The 15,944-nt window shown below is 36.5% G+C and overlaps 1 protein-coding gene across 2 annotated transcripts in view; it reads left to right on the top strand.

Annotated features, from left to right (window-relative positions):
- Positions 1-14,188, top strand: part of BMAL2 (basic helix-loop-helix ARNT like 2) — a 39,869-nt gene extending 25,681 nt beyond the window's left edge. Inside the window, exons 11-17 of one of the 2 annotated variants that reach the window (XM_052789172.1) lie at positions 112-218; positions 814-964; positions 2,187-2,242; positions 3,054-3,162; positions 8,790-8,877; positions 10,559-10,667; positions 11,958-14,188. In XM_052789172.1, the coding sequence (XP_052645132.1) occupies positions 112-218; positions 814-964; positions 2,187-2,242; positions 3,054-3,162; positions 8,790-8,877; positions 10,559-10,667; positions 11,958-12,094 (757 nt within the window). In that variant the 3' untranslated portion in view covers positions 12,095-14,188. Of the gene's footprint in view, positions 1-111; positions 219-813; positions 965-2,186; positions 2,521-3,053; positions 3,163-8,789; positions 8,878-10,558; positions 10,668-11,957 lie in introns of those variants that run through there. The other variant, XM_052789171.1, reaches the window with a different exon arrangement.
- Positions 14,189-15,944: the final 1,756 nt, after the last annotated feature.

The raw sequence follows: 15,944 nt of genomic DNA on the forward strand, positions 1-15,944 counted from the left end.
ACACAAGCATCTGTTTCTTTAGATACTAATTTTCTGCTTAATCTGATACTGAAGAAAAGAAGCTTTGCAATTGTTTGAATCCGCTGTAGTTCATGTTTTTATTTCTAACAGTGCAACAGCAATTTTAGGGTATCTGCCACAAGAGCTTCTAGGAACTTCTTGTTACGAGTACTGCCATCAAGATGATCACAATCATCTAGCTGAAAAACATAAAGAAGGTACAAAACAATTGGTTCTCCCAGACTACTTGCAACTACATGTAACTGCTGTGTGAAAACACTAGAAATCAAAAACTCAGAAACTGAGAATTAATAAAACTAAACAGTGTTAGCGTTGTCCTTTTCTACATCTGCATTAAGACATGCCCACATAAAGCTTGTAAAAAAAGCAGGGAAAAACTTCTATTGTCTTGGATCTTGGTGCATTGCTTTAATCACAAGGGAGTAATGTTAATGCTTCTTTCAATCCTCTGCTTCGATTATTTATAAGAATGAGGAAGGAGTCCTGAAGAGCAAATGTGCCTAATCATACAATTCAAGACGCTGATTATGAAAGTTCACTAAGTCAGGAGTCTTCCTTACTAGTGGTTTGCAAAAACTAAGTACTCGGGCTTTAATTTAAGATTAATGACATTGCTGAAACTATAGTTTGATTTTAGTAGGGGTCCTGTCCTGTCAGTTGTTCTGGCATTTAGTTTGTATTTCTGGCCATCGAAAACATTTGGGTTTTATGATGCTATAAAACGTTATAATTTTTTTAACTTTATCTTTCTAAGTATAAATATGGCGATTACAACTTTCCTTTCTTATCTAGTGTTGCAGAATAAAGAAAAAGTATTTACAAATTCCTACAAATTTAGAGCAAAAGATGGGACTTTCATTACTTTAAAGAGTCAGTGGTTTAGTTTCATGAATCCCTGGACCAAAGAACTGGAGTACATTGTATCAAACAACACTGTGGTATTGTAAGTAATTCACATGAATCCCCATGTTATTTTTTGCCTTAATTACAGTTAGCATTAACAGAAAGCAACCTGTTTAAGAAGCAGAACAAGACTAGAAAATGACACCGCACAAAAAGTGGTTGAGTAACCTGGAAGAACATTTTTTTGCATTTACCAGTTATTTTTGTTTCAGGCTTAAGTTGTGGATTTGACCCTGAAAACCGTGCTATTTCACAGTAGAAAAAGAGGTGAAAGAGTTTCTTATGAAAGGAAGAAAGGAAGGATCTTTTAAAAAAAGTAGATATGAATAAATTGAAATGTGAAGTTAGTTCTTTTCCTTCTGAGCTTTACAAGACTGCATGTGTCAGTTGACTTAAAATTAAGTGCTACCCTACCTACTGTCTGTAAGAATGTGGGGAAGCATAATTGATAGATCATAGAAATGCAAGGTGGGACAAAAAGATACTCTTTAAATTGATTGCAAGGGAGGAGCCTGCGAGACAGTAAATGCGTGTGTGTGTTGAATTCTTTTTTATTTTTAATTCTTCTTTCTCGTTCTCTGTGTCTGGCAATGGAACTATAATTCAGATTGTTCCAATGATACTGAGGATCTTTGCCAATGACTGGGATTTTTAGAGGGGCATGGATGGGATTTTATTTCCATTAAACCAAGTTGTTAAGGGGGCCTTTTACCTATTCAGTAGCTGCTTCATGTCTTAAGTCAACGTCACCCACCTATTTTGCCCATGTCCTTTTTCCTCAAGAAGACAGAGAAGAGCAGTTAAGACAGTCTGTGCTGCCCAACAGCCAAAGGCCAGTTTTGCCTGCCCTGGAGATCTGGGCACCTGCAGCTCTCTAGAGGAGGGAAGGTAGGCAGCAGCTGCTGGCTGAAGGTAGCCACTGACCTGTCCTTGTAGCAGTTGTTTCTGGTTAACTGGTCTCCCTCCTAGTAGTAAAAATGGCAGCCTTGTTTTCTTGTCATGGAACACAGACAACTATATTGGCCTTTCTTCTTTATTTGGAGAGTAAGTGGAAATTAATATTTCACTCAGTGCTTCAGAAAAATACAAAGAATTGAACATTGAAATGTGAGGAATATCTTTTTTTTTTTTTACTAGTTTGACAATGTTAGTTTTTACTCTGTGTAAAGCATTATTGAAATCAAACATAAATATGCTGGGTTTTGCCTTTGAGAAACTTGCTGATTTTTTTGTGTTTATTTATTTATTTATTTAAATCTCAGAGGTCATAACGAGTCAGCTGAAGAACAGGTCCTGTATGGTTCTCAGCCTGCAGAAGGCAAGTGTCGCTTCTTACAGTTATCATAGGTGCATCTCCTGATCAAGCATTACGATTTTAGATTTATTCAATCCAGGAATTTTTTTATTCTAGGTTGTTGTGCAAGGAAGGATTAATTTTTTTTAAGCTAATTCTGGTGACAATTTCTACTTACTCACAGCATCCCTAATTCATGTCATTCACATAACTGTGATCAGAAGGGCTCATAGCATATCTTGTCCTTCTAGCAGCTTCTGCTATAGCTAGGATTTTGGTTGATAGGATGATATGCTTCTGCCACAGACTCTTCATATTTTGCCTGGCTTTCTGAAGAAATGCAATTGTACTGTCTGAGTTTACCTGTAGAATATAGGATGATACTGATATTGACATATATATTTTGTTAATATTTTTCTGCTGTGCATAGATTCTGATTTTATGCTGTTTTATCATCTTGCTATAAGGTTTTTTTATTTTTGCTTTTAAAATTGTTCTTTTTAATAACTGATTGCTGTTTGTGAAAAATCCAAGGGGTTTTTTTTCTCATGTGTTTTGTGTTGTCTGTGAGAGAGACTGGAGGTGGTAATGATTAAAACTAATTTCACTACTGGGGATCAGCAGTTTTCACAAATATATTATTCGCTTATCTTTATATTTTAAATGAGGCTTACAACACCCTCCCCCATGAGTTAGTGTTTTAAGGAATTTAATTCCTGAAAATAAGAGATGTAGAATCAAAACTGCTTTAAAATGAATCCTTGAGGTGATTGTTCCTTGCTGTGTAATGAAACTGCTACAAACTTAAGGTTTTGTTTTGTTTTTTTAACTGTAGATGCTGTAAAACAGTCTTTAGTAAGTGTACCTGGAATGTCCTCTGGAACAGTTCTTGGTGCTGGAAGTATAGGAACCGAAATTGCAAATGAAATATTAGAATTACAAAGGTAATAAATGCTTAACATCATACATTAGGCTTTTAAGTAAAGATAGAGAAGAGGTATACATGATTGTGTGGGGGTTGTTCAAGTTTCATTTTTATTGTGTTATATGTTTAAAATATTTTTAGGTTGAGCAGTGGCATTATGAGATACCAATTATAACCTAATGTTAGTCTCGTGCACAGCAGAACACATCACTGGCCTTGATAAATAGTTTTGTTCTGGGCATGCAATTTCCTTTGTTAATGAAAGTATTATTTAACTATGACTTCAAAAGCGTTACTGTGGTGCAGCTCCTTCACATGATGTTGAAATGGGTAGATAAACCATTCGGGAATGGAAAATCAGTTGTCTGTGAGTAGTGTTTATATTTTTCTGGTAGTATCGTTCTGCTAGGAGAACTTTTCTTGAAACAGTCCCCAGTGGAGCACTTTCATAGCCTCTATTGTCCCTTTCCTGATTATTCTGAATGTAGACTAAAGTGATAGGACAATTCCCTCCCAGTATCCAGCCATAGATTAAGAAACACCTCACTGCGTCATTCCAAATGGGAATCCATACAAGAATCAAATTGTTAATTAAAGACCAACCCTTTTAAAACTAACTAGTTTTAGCAGGTACACAGCATAGCCAAGGAATTCGAAAGGAAGAAACATAATTTTAATGTGAAGATATCCTTATGTGTTTTTTGTGTTGTGTACCCACCGTGGTGCCTGACTTGCTTACAGAGGAGAATGTTATTACGCTATGTCAGTTTGCACTGTATCAGCATTTGTTGTCTAAGAACATTTTTTTTAAGAAGTCTCTGAGTCCCCTAATTCCAGGACTTTGGGATGCACATGCACAGAAAAAGTCTGTTTTCAGTCACAACTCGTCCAGGAATTGAGGCTTCATCAGAAGGTCCAACCACTTTTGTTAAGGTCAAATTTAGGATAATGGTACTATCATCTCGTCAGCACAGGACAAGTTATCTAAGTGTTAGCTTTGGATAATGAAGCCATCCCTCAGACTTTAGATCTTATACTTCCAGTTCCAGGTAAAGGAATGCCAAGAAATTTTTTATGTCTGCAGAGCAGTGTAGTTCTTTCTACTGGCACTTGTGCAACTGGACCTGAAACAGAGTAATACTACACCTTCCAGGAAGAAGTACAGCAGTTTTGGCAACAATGGTAAAGGTGTAAGGAATAGTTTCATATCGTAGAATATCCTGAGTTGGAAGGGACCCATGAGGATCACCAAGTCCAACTCCTGATTCTACATGGGGCAACCTAAAAGTTAAACCATATATCTAAAAGTGTTGTCCAAACGCTTCTTGAACACTGACAGGCTTTGGGTCATGACCACTTCTCTGGGGAGCTTGTTCCAGTGCTCGACCATACTCTCAGAGAAGATCTTTTTCCTAATATCTTCCCCTGATACAGCTTTAAGCTGTTCTCCACATCCTATCGCCGGATACCAGAGAGAAGACATCAGCACCTCCCTCTCTGCTCTCCTTCATAAAGAAGTTGTAGACAGCAGTGAGCTCACCTCTCATTCTCCTCTAAGCTGAGCAAACCTAGTATCCTCAGCTGTTCCTCATAAATCATGCCCTCTAGTCCTTTCACCATCTTTGCCCTCCTTTGGACACATTCTAATATTTTTATATCCTTCTTAAATTGTGGTGCCCAAAACTGCACAGAGTACTTGAGGTGAGGCCACACCTATGCTGAGTCTATTGGGACAATCACTTCTTTTGACTGGTTAGCTATACTGTCCTTAATGCACCCCAGGATACTGTCGTCCCTCTTGGCCGCCAGGACACATTGTTGACTCACATTGACCATACCATCAACCAAACCCCCCAGATCTCTTTCTGCAGAGCAGCACTCCAGCCTCTTGTCCTCCAGTCTATAAATACATTGATATGCCATAGCATAGTCAGCTTCTGCTGTTTCAGTAGTAGTCTGACTCATCAGCTTGTCTGTGAGGATGTAAAGGGAAACAGCGTGAAAAGCTTTACAAACAAAAGTCAAAGTAAACAACATCCAATGCCATCTCATCCACCGAGCTAGTCATCTCCTTGTAGAAGGCTGTCAGGTTGGTTAAGTGTGATTTCCCCTTTGTAAGTCCATGCTGAGGTCCAGGATTATACATTATCTCTTCGTAATGTGGTTGTCTTCTCAGCTGTCTCTTCATCCAAAAACAGTATTTAATTTTCTGAAGCAGTAAAAACCATGGTCAGAGCCGAAGAGTGTGAAGAGTGACAGTGGTAGATGTTTCTTACTCTTGTTTCCAGTATTTTGGAATCGCCTTCCAACAATGAAGTCGTATCCCTTTACTAGAATAGTCAAATTGCACAGGGAATCATTCCTTTTCAATGAAAGGAAGAAAAGAATAAACACTTCAGTTGTGATGGGATGAAAAGATTGCTACTTAAAAAAAAAAAATCCATCCCACAGGATGATGGCAGGTTGCTGGGATTATCCAGCAAGGGCGAGAAAAAGCACTGGCAACAAAGAAAGGATTGATATCCTCAACAGCAAAGATGGGATGTTACATTTTGGTAATACCATTGTTAATGTCCTCTCATCAGTACCATAGAGGGAAGGAGAGTCACTTTTTAATTCAGTTTTCAAAAAGATTTATTAAGTTGGCAAAAGTTATTATCTCTGACAGTTAATATCCAGGCATGGCCCAAGAGCTTAATTTGACTCTTGTTCTGGACACTTCAGTCAGCTCAGTGTGATGGTCTTGATTGACATCACCTGACCTTTGCTGAAAATGCTCATCTATGTGAGCATATGTGTCATCAGCTTAAGGAAACCAGTTTATTAAGTAGATGAATAATAAATTTGCTGGATGATGAAAGAATGAATGCATTCCTGGGAAGGTTTTCTTTGAAGCTACCCCTTGAAAGTTCTGGTATTTGTGTTTTTAAGAACCACAAGCAATGCTCTTTCTCTTCATATTGCTACAGAGGCAACAGTTTTAGGAGCAGTATATTCCTAAGCAACAGAGGGAAATTTTGTGAGCTTTGTATGAAGATCTAACCAACCCATTACTCCTCTTCTGTGGCAATTCAGGAGGTCATGAGAGCAAAGTCTATCTGTTTTAATCGTAGGAAGCAGAAGAATCCATTACAACAGATAGAATTGTGGAATTTGGAGAAGAGATTATGGTACTGAATTAATCTCCCCAATTTGGGGGAAATTTTTTTGTAAGAGTGGGAATTTTTTTTTTCAGTCTGTTTAAATGGAGTTCAGCTGTACAGCTGAGGCAGGTATGACTGAGGCCTCTTTCGGGCTATTTCAGGGGAATATTTATTATTTCATATCCTTCCTGATCCCAAAAGAAGAATGGATTTTTCTAGTCCATTACAGACCTTACAGAAATTGAGCTTATTCATCAAAAAGTTCAGCTTCCATAGTATTAACACTGACATAATTTTCTTTCTGTCTGTCTGCCTATCATAAGCTTGAAGCTCGTGATGCATACCTCCCTATCTGTCAGAGATTCATTTTGTAGATGTCTTAATTTCATCATATAAGTAAAGCATGGTTTTATGCCTTCATGGAGCAGCAGTTTGTTTGATTTACCAAAACATCTTTTCAGGAAGAGCACAGTGATAGTTCAGACTTGCTTCTAATTTAAAAAGTGAGGCTGCTAGGAGAAATAAAAAAACCACAAGTTCTGGATTCAAAGAACTACTTTTTAGGCAAATATTTGTTGACGTGCTGCAGTGATGAGCACATGCCTCAAGAAGCTGCATCAGGTAGTCTTATTCTTCAAGTCATTGATTGAACTTAGTGTTTCTCCTGGTTATGTTCACATCTTGAAGACTGGTTAGTAAATGAAACAACGTTATGTTGCTTTCTCTGGGAGCAGTCATCTTATTTCTCAACTAATAGACTGAACGTCACAAGATTTTGGAAGGAAAAATGTTTTGCTTGCTAGCTTCATCAGCCACACTGATCTGAGCCATTTTAGTCTTGTGCAGGTGTGTTTGTTTCAGTGGTCTTGGTTATCCATGGACACTGGAAACTGAGAAATGAACTTGTGTTGAAACTAATAGCCCAGGAAGTTGCCATGCAGGTGAAAGAAAAGGTTATAAGAGCAAAGTCATGTAGAATAAGGTAAACTGTGCCAAAGAAAGGGCAGTCCTGAAAAGAAACCAGCTATGGGAGGGAGCAGTTGCACTGTGTAACTGGGGTGTCTGGCATCATATTCATCCTACAGCCCTGTATCTTGGGGGAGAATAAACTAGAGGCGTTCACAAATACAATTGGCCATTGAAGGCCTCCTCAGTAAGAACTGAATGTTTCTGGAGATGTCTGGATGTAGCTGCTTGCACCCAGATGTAGTTCACTTTTCCAGAATTGTTGCTGAGAACAATGCTGTATTTCTTTCCAGGTGAAGAGTAGAACTTCATGCTATTTTTTCATTTTTCTTTTGTATGAAATCGAGTTACTATCTTGCACACACTGAGGCAATCAAAATTACACAAAAGAGTGACCAACATAGGCTAACACCAGCTGTTTTTCATCAAATACCTTTGTGACTACAAACATAATCCAATAAGATGAGTGCATTTACTATCTGAATCTGCTCTCTGCACTTTTTTAATATCAGGAAGACACAGATGGTTCTCAAGCTGTGTATCAGGCATCACCAAGTTGTTTGGTTTTTGTTTTTTGGTTTTTTTTTAAGTTTCAGGACTATGCCTACAGCTCTATTTACAAGCATATCTGAATTGAATTAGCATCTGATGAACGATCATTTCAGTTACAGCAATGCTATAAATCTATTCAATCTGGAGTTTCTGTCCCAGCTTTTAGAGATGGCACTACTGCTTATCAAATGGTACATTGGATATTGGAATGTAGGCAACTAACAAATATTCCACACAAATAACTCTAATTCCTTAAGATAGGCTGTTTATTCAACCATTTTCTATCTTTCCTCCAATCCCTTATCACATTTCGGATCTGAGGAAGTGATGGAAATGGAAGCATCCTGAGTGCCCCAATTCTTTTATACCCTTGTCCTTTGGGAGTCAGGAAGAGCAGGGGGAGATGGGAGCAAGCTGTGCAAAGGGCCCTGGTACGACATTTTCACTATTAGTTTCATCTCTGGCATGTTTGGTGAGGGAGGATGAGAAGTATCTCAAAAAAATTCTGGTAACAAACAAGTGGTCTTTATTTTTAGTTGGAATTTTACAAAAATATAGAAAGTTGGGTATAACAAAATAATAGTAGGGGGAACACTAGAAGGATGTGTTGTTTTCCTTCCACCATTGTCCTTATGTTGTCTGTATTCTGTATGTATTTGAAATGTACCTATTTGTCCCAATGTGCATAATTCTGAAACCTGTTACTCTCTGGTTTGTCAGTGCTGGTGATTCAACAGAAAAAATAAAAAGTGTGCTCAAGTAATTATGACCCATGGCCTTTATTAATCTCTTCTGCTTTTTGTGTTATCAAAACTTGGAGCAGGAGAATTTAGAATCTTCAGGAGAATTTAAGACAACATTGTCTCAGATTAGCTGGCTCATTCTTCGTCACTGGGGAGGTCTGGTGGGTTCTGCAACACACAGGCTATTTTTCACTTTATGATCGATGTGACTTGGTAAATCAACTAAACATATACAATTGTAGGTTGCATTCTTCACCATCTGGGGAGTTAAGTCCATCACATCTCTTGAGAAAGTCACCTTCTCCAGCTTTAACTGTAAACTGCAACAATGTGAGTATGTCACTGCCTGTAAAAGTCTAAAGTAAAAGGTTAATGTCAGATAGCTCAAAGCTTATGTTTGAGCAAATTACCCTCACTTGTGTTTTTGTGAGAGAATGTCTAAGGTATTGCCAACAACCTGGCAGCTATGAAAGTCTTTTGAGAGATGTGACAGCAGCAGAAGTTCCAACCTCATTTACGGGGGCATCAGTTCAAGCCTTAACAGGCTATTCCCAAGGCTGAGAGGACTGCAGTCTCCACTCAGTTATTAGGATCTCTGCTGAAGCTCTACAAATATGCTAAATATGAGTGTGATTCATGCAATGAGGGCTCTTCTGGATTTGGAATTGCATTAAAACTTCTGCTAAATAACCATCAGAGAGTAAAAGTGTTTCTGCCTGTTTGGTTTGGCAACCTAGATAAAATATCAGTTCTTGGTTTCTCTCACTTGTACTTTTAATGTTGTTGAAGACCCTTTTAAAAATCTATGCTGTATGTTCTCAGTTTTGACATGTTTAAAATTTTTACTTTGAAGGTATTCCAGTAGTCTTCTAAAAATTTATAAATATGCTGTTTTGCTAATCTAGTAGTGCTGGTAACACCTCAAACTATAACTTTCACTATAACTATGGAATAAATAACGTATTTTTTTACCTAAGTATATTGTATGTTGTATATATTGTGCACTGTATTAACAAACATTTACTTCTCCATCAGCACTTCTTTGAACGTAAATTTCTTTCCATTTAAAGACAGTTTATCTTCCCACTGCAGTTTTCATTTCCTGACAATACTATTCTGGACTAGGGATTGTTTTGGCTTCCTCTCTTTATGATCAGTTCTCCCCTGCCTTACCACAGGTCTTTCTCCCTAAGAGTTGTTTGACTTACATATACTGAACCTTAAAGCATGCAGCATCTCATCATGAGGATAACTTAATTGTATTCATTGAAGGTTTTTCTTTATTCTGTGCTTTGGTATCCCATTTGTTCCTAAAATGCTTTTGTAAAGCATTTCAACTTTATTAATTTCCTAGTAGAATACACACAAGTCAGGTAACCCATGTGTTACATGAAACAAATCGGGAGGGGGGGGATTATTTTTTTTTCTGGTATGGTTGGGTTAGGATGACTTCCATCTCTGTTGTTGCTAGCCTCATTTTTCTGAAGTGCAAAAAGTAATTTAAAACTACTTAGATTTTTATCATGATGGTAACAAGATGCAAAATAATAGAAAAGATATAAGTTTATAATACATATAGTTTAATGCATATAGGACATGGGAGGTATGAGGGTCTTCTTTTTATCTTATAGCTAGAATGTGTTGACGTTGACAAACATGTCACTGGGAATTTGTAGTTTATGGTACTAGACATGGAAAGTATATACCAGTACAATTTGTTGTGCTGGATTTATTTGCTGAATATTGAATTAGACCCTCAATAAAGCAGATGCCATCACTGTGAAGTACCTTTGATAGATGTGTAAATAACATCTTTTTTTAAGCCAAGTCCAGTGCTACGTGAACTTCTAAAAATAATTATTTTTAAATGCAGTAGATCTGGCTGTTGATGCATGTTTTTCATTTACTCTAGTTTTTAATACTTTGACGGTGATTTATATTTCTGTAATGTAATAATCGTGACTAAATTTAGGATTTAATTCTGTCCCTTTTACTACTTTTGTTCTTTCAGGTGCCAAATAAAGAGTTCATTCAGTTATGTCCTTCAGAAACAGAAGTTCTAGAGACTTCAGAACAGAACCAGGGTGCTATTCAATTTCCCAATAATGAACCTCTTCTCAGTAAGATTTATTTCTCTTGTGGATGTTTTGGGGGTTGCAGGGGAAGAGATTTCTGATAAATGCTGTAATTTTTGAGTGCACCACTTTACAACCATGTATAAATTGTAAAGAGATTTGTCTGTCTGTGTGAAGATGAGAGAACTCTTAAAACAGATGTGTTATCACTGGCAGGCAAACAGCAAAATTTGATCAGTGATTGAATCTCATGACAAAAATAACATCCTGTAACAGAAGTTTACCGTTGCATTCTTGCATGCCACTGTTTTAATTAGGTACTTACTAGTTCTCTCTTCAGAAAAGAGATATGGGTAAGGAAGAGTTATTTCAGTGCAGTGTAAGGGAACTGGTTGTAATTTATGAACTATTGTCCTCTTAGCACTTTATCTCTTTCTTAACTGCAAGCTGTGAATAGTCAATACAAAGGGCTAGTCACAATGTTTCAGAGAGAAATTTTTTTTTTTTTTCCCCCCTTGTTCAAGCATGCATGAAGGCAGCAGTTTGTCTGGATATAGGATTCCCTGGCCCTGTAAAAGGAGAATGCCATTGTATTATTTTTAACATAAAAGCAAAGTGCTATAAAAGCAATGTTTATGCTTATCCTGTATTTCAGCTCCTAGCAACTTTTCTGGCTCCCTCTTTTATTTCAGTTACTAGAGATTTATTTATTTATTTATAACTAATAGCTTTCTTCCAGTTTAGCTATGAATGCTTTATATAAAAAAAAAAAAAGCAAAAAAAAAAAGCTAATCCTTAAATAAGGGAAGGGTTTGTAAAAGGAAAAAAAAACCCCAATAATATTTATCCAAGATAGGCAAGGAAATGTTTTTCACTGATACTTGAGCTAAAGCATTTTAACTTACTGTTGTTAAAGGAAAGGGTATAGCGTTGATTTCTAGAGCTAACACATAGTAACTTGTAAGATTTCAGGAGTTCATACAGCATAGTACACCAGATGAGAGTTCAGGTACATGATTGTGTTTCCCACTAAAGTGACATAAGTTAGAAAGCAGTTCACTGCATGGATACCGGTTTTATTAGCTAGCAATTGGAGGTAGTCCAATGGATTGGCAAGACGTAAGTCATCTTCTTACATCAAGTTATGTATGTCCTTACAACTGTCTGTGGACAGCCATTATTTCTATTACTTGATTTTTTTTTTTTTTAACATTTACATGTAAATGTTTGCCTCTACTTCAAAGGAGGGTGCTGTTTAAAAAAACAAATGCTTTGAAAGTTACCATATTCTTCATGCTTTGTACTGCTTACGTTTATGTTTTAATAATTTTATAGGTGGTAATTCTCAGCTGGACTTTGATGCAATATGTGAAAATGATGACACTGCTATGACAGCTCTTATGAATTACTTGGAGGCTGATGGAGGGCTTGGAGATCCAGCTGAACTCAGTGATATACAATGGGCTCTCTAGTTTTGCTTTTTCAAAATAAGAAGGAATGTAAAACCCGTAATACGCAACAACTGTGCATCCTCAGTACTGTATTATAATTTTTTAATGTTTATTTGACTTCATACTTACTGTCTATACATTTTTAAAGACTGAAGCCTTGTTCAGAGAGAGACAGTTTCTGCTGCACCTATGGAAAAATGCAATATTTTTTTCATGATGGGGAAACCTTGGAATTTTAATATTGAACCATCTGTAACTGGAATGCTTAAAACACATTACTATATTTTTGCTAAGAAGCTTTAACCAAAAGGTACTGTACAATTTACAGGAACATTTTTTTCTTTAGTTTTAATACTTAAACTTTTATTTATTGTTTTTGTTTCAAATGGTAGAATATTGATTATCCATGTTACTTCCTGTAAACCTTACTATACTTAACATAGTTAAAGAATACTTGTAACTATTAAATTTCATTGAAATGATGATTTGCACACACTACAGTTGTAAAATAAGGTATTGTAATTCTCAAATGATGCAGTTTGATTCCTTGCCCTTTTCAGAAGTGCAATTTTTGTAGTCAAAAGTGAAAATAAGGCATACAGTTCTGGGAGCAAGGATTTGAATTAGATCACCATAACAATCAGAAGAGAATGTTTTGAGAAAAATATTCACTTCCCTAGTATGCAAAAGTGATAAAGGTAGAAGAAAAGAGCAACAAAATCTTAATTACTATTTTGTATTGTTTGTGATGTATTATTTGAGGGGCAGTGCATAGAAAAGTAATGCTATAACTGTAATAAAGCACTTTGGTTTCATCACTAGAGAAGTTTGGATAGATTGTCTTGGTTCCAGAGTGAGGCTAGCACTGCCTATTAGTGAAGAAAATCTTAAAATCCTGTAGTATCTTTTATAGTCTCTATGTTTTTGGAGAGATTAGGGTGATTTTCTATTGCTTAAGTCTGTGACTTTTTAAAATATTTGTGTAATATAGTGCTGTCTGTAAGTAAATGCTATATAGGATGATCTTTTGGGGGACAGCTTTTGCAAGAATTGTATCGCAGTTACAGCAAATTACTCAACATGGCACTTAATAGGTTGTATTAGAACAATATAGCATTAATATATAAAGTGGATCTTTTTATTTCTGGTATTAAAAGTTTAGACAAAATTTTGCATCTATTATATCATAAAAGCATAATTTTTCTTTTTTTTTTTTTTTAATTTGGGTAATGAAAGCATTTGAAGATAGTTGATACATGTGCATATTTTTAATACAGACATTTAAACCCAGGCACCACCATAAGCACTACTGCATTTGTTTTAACACTGGAGGTGAGCGATAGCCAGCCTGTTTTGGATCTTTTTATGAAGGCTGAAGTGTGTGAACAAATAGAAGTGGTAGTCGCTAGATGTCAGACTTCTACTGTTGGATAACTACCCTTTCCTGAATGAATACGTCATTTTGTCATGCACTGACTTCCTATGCTTTGACAGAGCAGCTTTATATCTTATAGATATGAATCAGTTTGCAAATGATGAGGTTTTTGGTGACATCTTGTCCAGGTTTTCTAGAGCGGCTTGTTGGATTGATTTTTTTTTTTTAAGTCTATAGATTTTTTGCATTAAACTTGCATGTGATTTCCTGCATTCAATTTTTTTTTTTACAGACGTGGGGCCAAAATTATCTGTTCTCTAGCTTTATTAGAATAAAGTTTTCTGTTTCTTCACAGAAAATGAATTTTGGGCTATATCATGGAACAAAGTGAAAAAAATAAACAGGAACTTTCTAAGAATTGATAGAATTCTATTTGTATAAAAGAAACTTGAGAATTTCAGTTTTTGCCATTGTAAAATGTATTTTCTTTATTCTAGAAATGAATTCTGAATAAAACAAAAACTGTCGCTAACAGAGATAAATGAGTAAATAAATAACTTAAAATTATACAGGCTTTCCTCAACATACTTTCTTTTTTAACTGGATTAGTTTGAAAATGGTGCAGATGTTATTGAAGGAACATATTAATTCTTTCACAAGATTTATATAATCATCTAGAGTCAAAACATTATTTTTGGATTCTTCTTGGATTTCCCTAAAAAATAAAAACAAAAATGTAACTTTTGAGTCTTCTGCAGTCATTGATCAATATTGTAGCTCTCAATTCATTTATTAGATTATCCCTTTACTATTTGTGAATTTTTCTGGTTTAAAACAGTGTTACAAGAAAGTGTCACTTGTAAATGTTTATCATGAAATTAATACATACTTTTTAATACAGTTGAGATAGTATGTGCTTACTTCTGTTTGTATAACGATACAATTCTAGTAAGATATGGACAGGTGTTTTTTTCCTGGCATGGTTATCAGAGGATGTGGTTAAATCGGGTCAATAAAATGTTCCTTTGATGCACTGCTAGTTAGTCTGCTGACGATTCTACCAAATACTGAATTTAAATATGAAGTACTCATGCTTTCAGATCCCAGTCTTGTTCTCTAAAAATATAAACAAGGAGTTTGAACTAATGGGGATTTTGGTAGTTCAGGATGATATTCCCTAGCCAGGGTAACCTTGTAATCCAAACTAACATGCATCTTCTAGGTACTAAAAACCCTGATGTTGCAGCTTAATTCGGCCATCTCTGGAAAGGAGAGTGCCTGTAGGCTGTACCTGAAAGAGCCTGTTTGATCAGAAGCAGACAGAGTACACGGATAGGATTCTTACAGTCTTGCCACAGGTAGGTACGGCAAGTGATAAAGCAGGTGTCAACAGCTTTAAAAGCCTTGTTAGTTATCAGGGTTGTACCTGGATATGGGTCAACTAATTTGTTACTGAGGGCACATATGGAATTCAAGATAAGGAAATCCTGATGGGAGAGGAGTTCTGACATAAGCAGCAGCTTATTTGGGAAACCAGTTCCTGTGTTGACAGGAGAACGTGAGAGAATTCTTTTCAGAATTAGGAGGGCAGGGAATGAGAATGTGGTAGAGACAAATACCACCTCTGGATATTGTTGGAATGAGAAAGTGGTCTGGCTGGGTGGAGGGTAATAGTTGGCTATTCCCAGCCTGAGTTAGGTTAGAGGTAGATTGCAGGAAGGCCCGGACTGCCATGTGGCACACAGGATTAAAACCGTGCTTCAGAATACCATCGTGTCTTACAGTGATGAATCATGAAGATGTCAATATATTAAACCTTAACTTTCGCATTTCCTGTAACAGTATTTGACAGTTGGTGGTGTGGGGGAAGGGAGGATCCTTTCTGTGCTCTATCTCGTGTAATTGCTTCTTGGGATTCACTTGTAGTGTTAAGTACAGTGCTATCGCATGGATCTAAAGCAGAGCTTCAGTCCATGTTTCCTTCCTGTGGTGCATTGTCATTCTGGACTTTTCTGTGGATCTTATGCTTTTTAGAGTATTGGAAAATTTGGTTTACTCATAAGCACAAAAGGCTAAAGTTAGTCATTTTAGTGGTTGCTCACAGCAGTGTGTTCCTGTTCATGATCCAAACTGAAATGAAGAATTTATTCTTGCATAAGTGATGCTGCTTCTCCCCAGACCCTGGCTTTTGGCCTTTTTCACTTAGTCTTTTACTTCCTTTCTGTGGGTTGACATATATCATGTAAATTCATAAAATGTCCTTGACTTCCGGGAAGTAATCATCAGCTGGAAAGCTTTGTGCCACTTAGGACTTCTCTGGGGATGATAATTTTATTCCCCATCCCCGATGAGAATTATTTTGTTGTATGCAAATATGGAGGTCAAGAAGATACTTGGGGTTATAGGTTCTTGCAGGTTAAAAGATAGAAAACTATGTTTCAGAGCAGCAGAATTAGAGGATCCAGGAAAAAAAGCAATTGGAGAGTGGTGAATGAG

The sequence above is a fragment of the Harpia harpyja genome, chromosome 6 (assembly GCF_026419915.1).
Source record: "Harpia harpyja isolate bHarHar1 chromosome 6, bHarHar1 primary haplotype, whole genome shotgun sequence".
NCBI lineage: Eukaryota > Metazoa > Chordata > Aves > Accipitriformes > Accipitridae > Harpia > Harpia harpyja.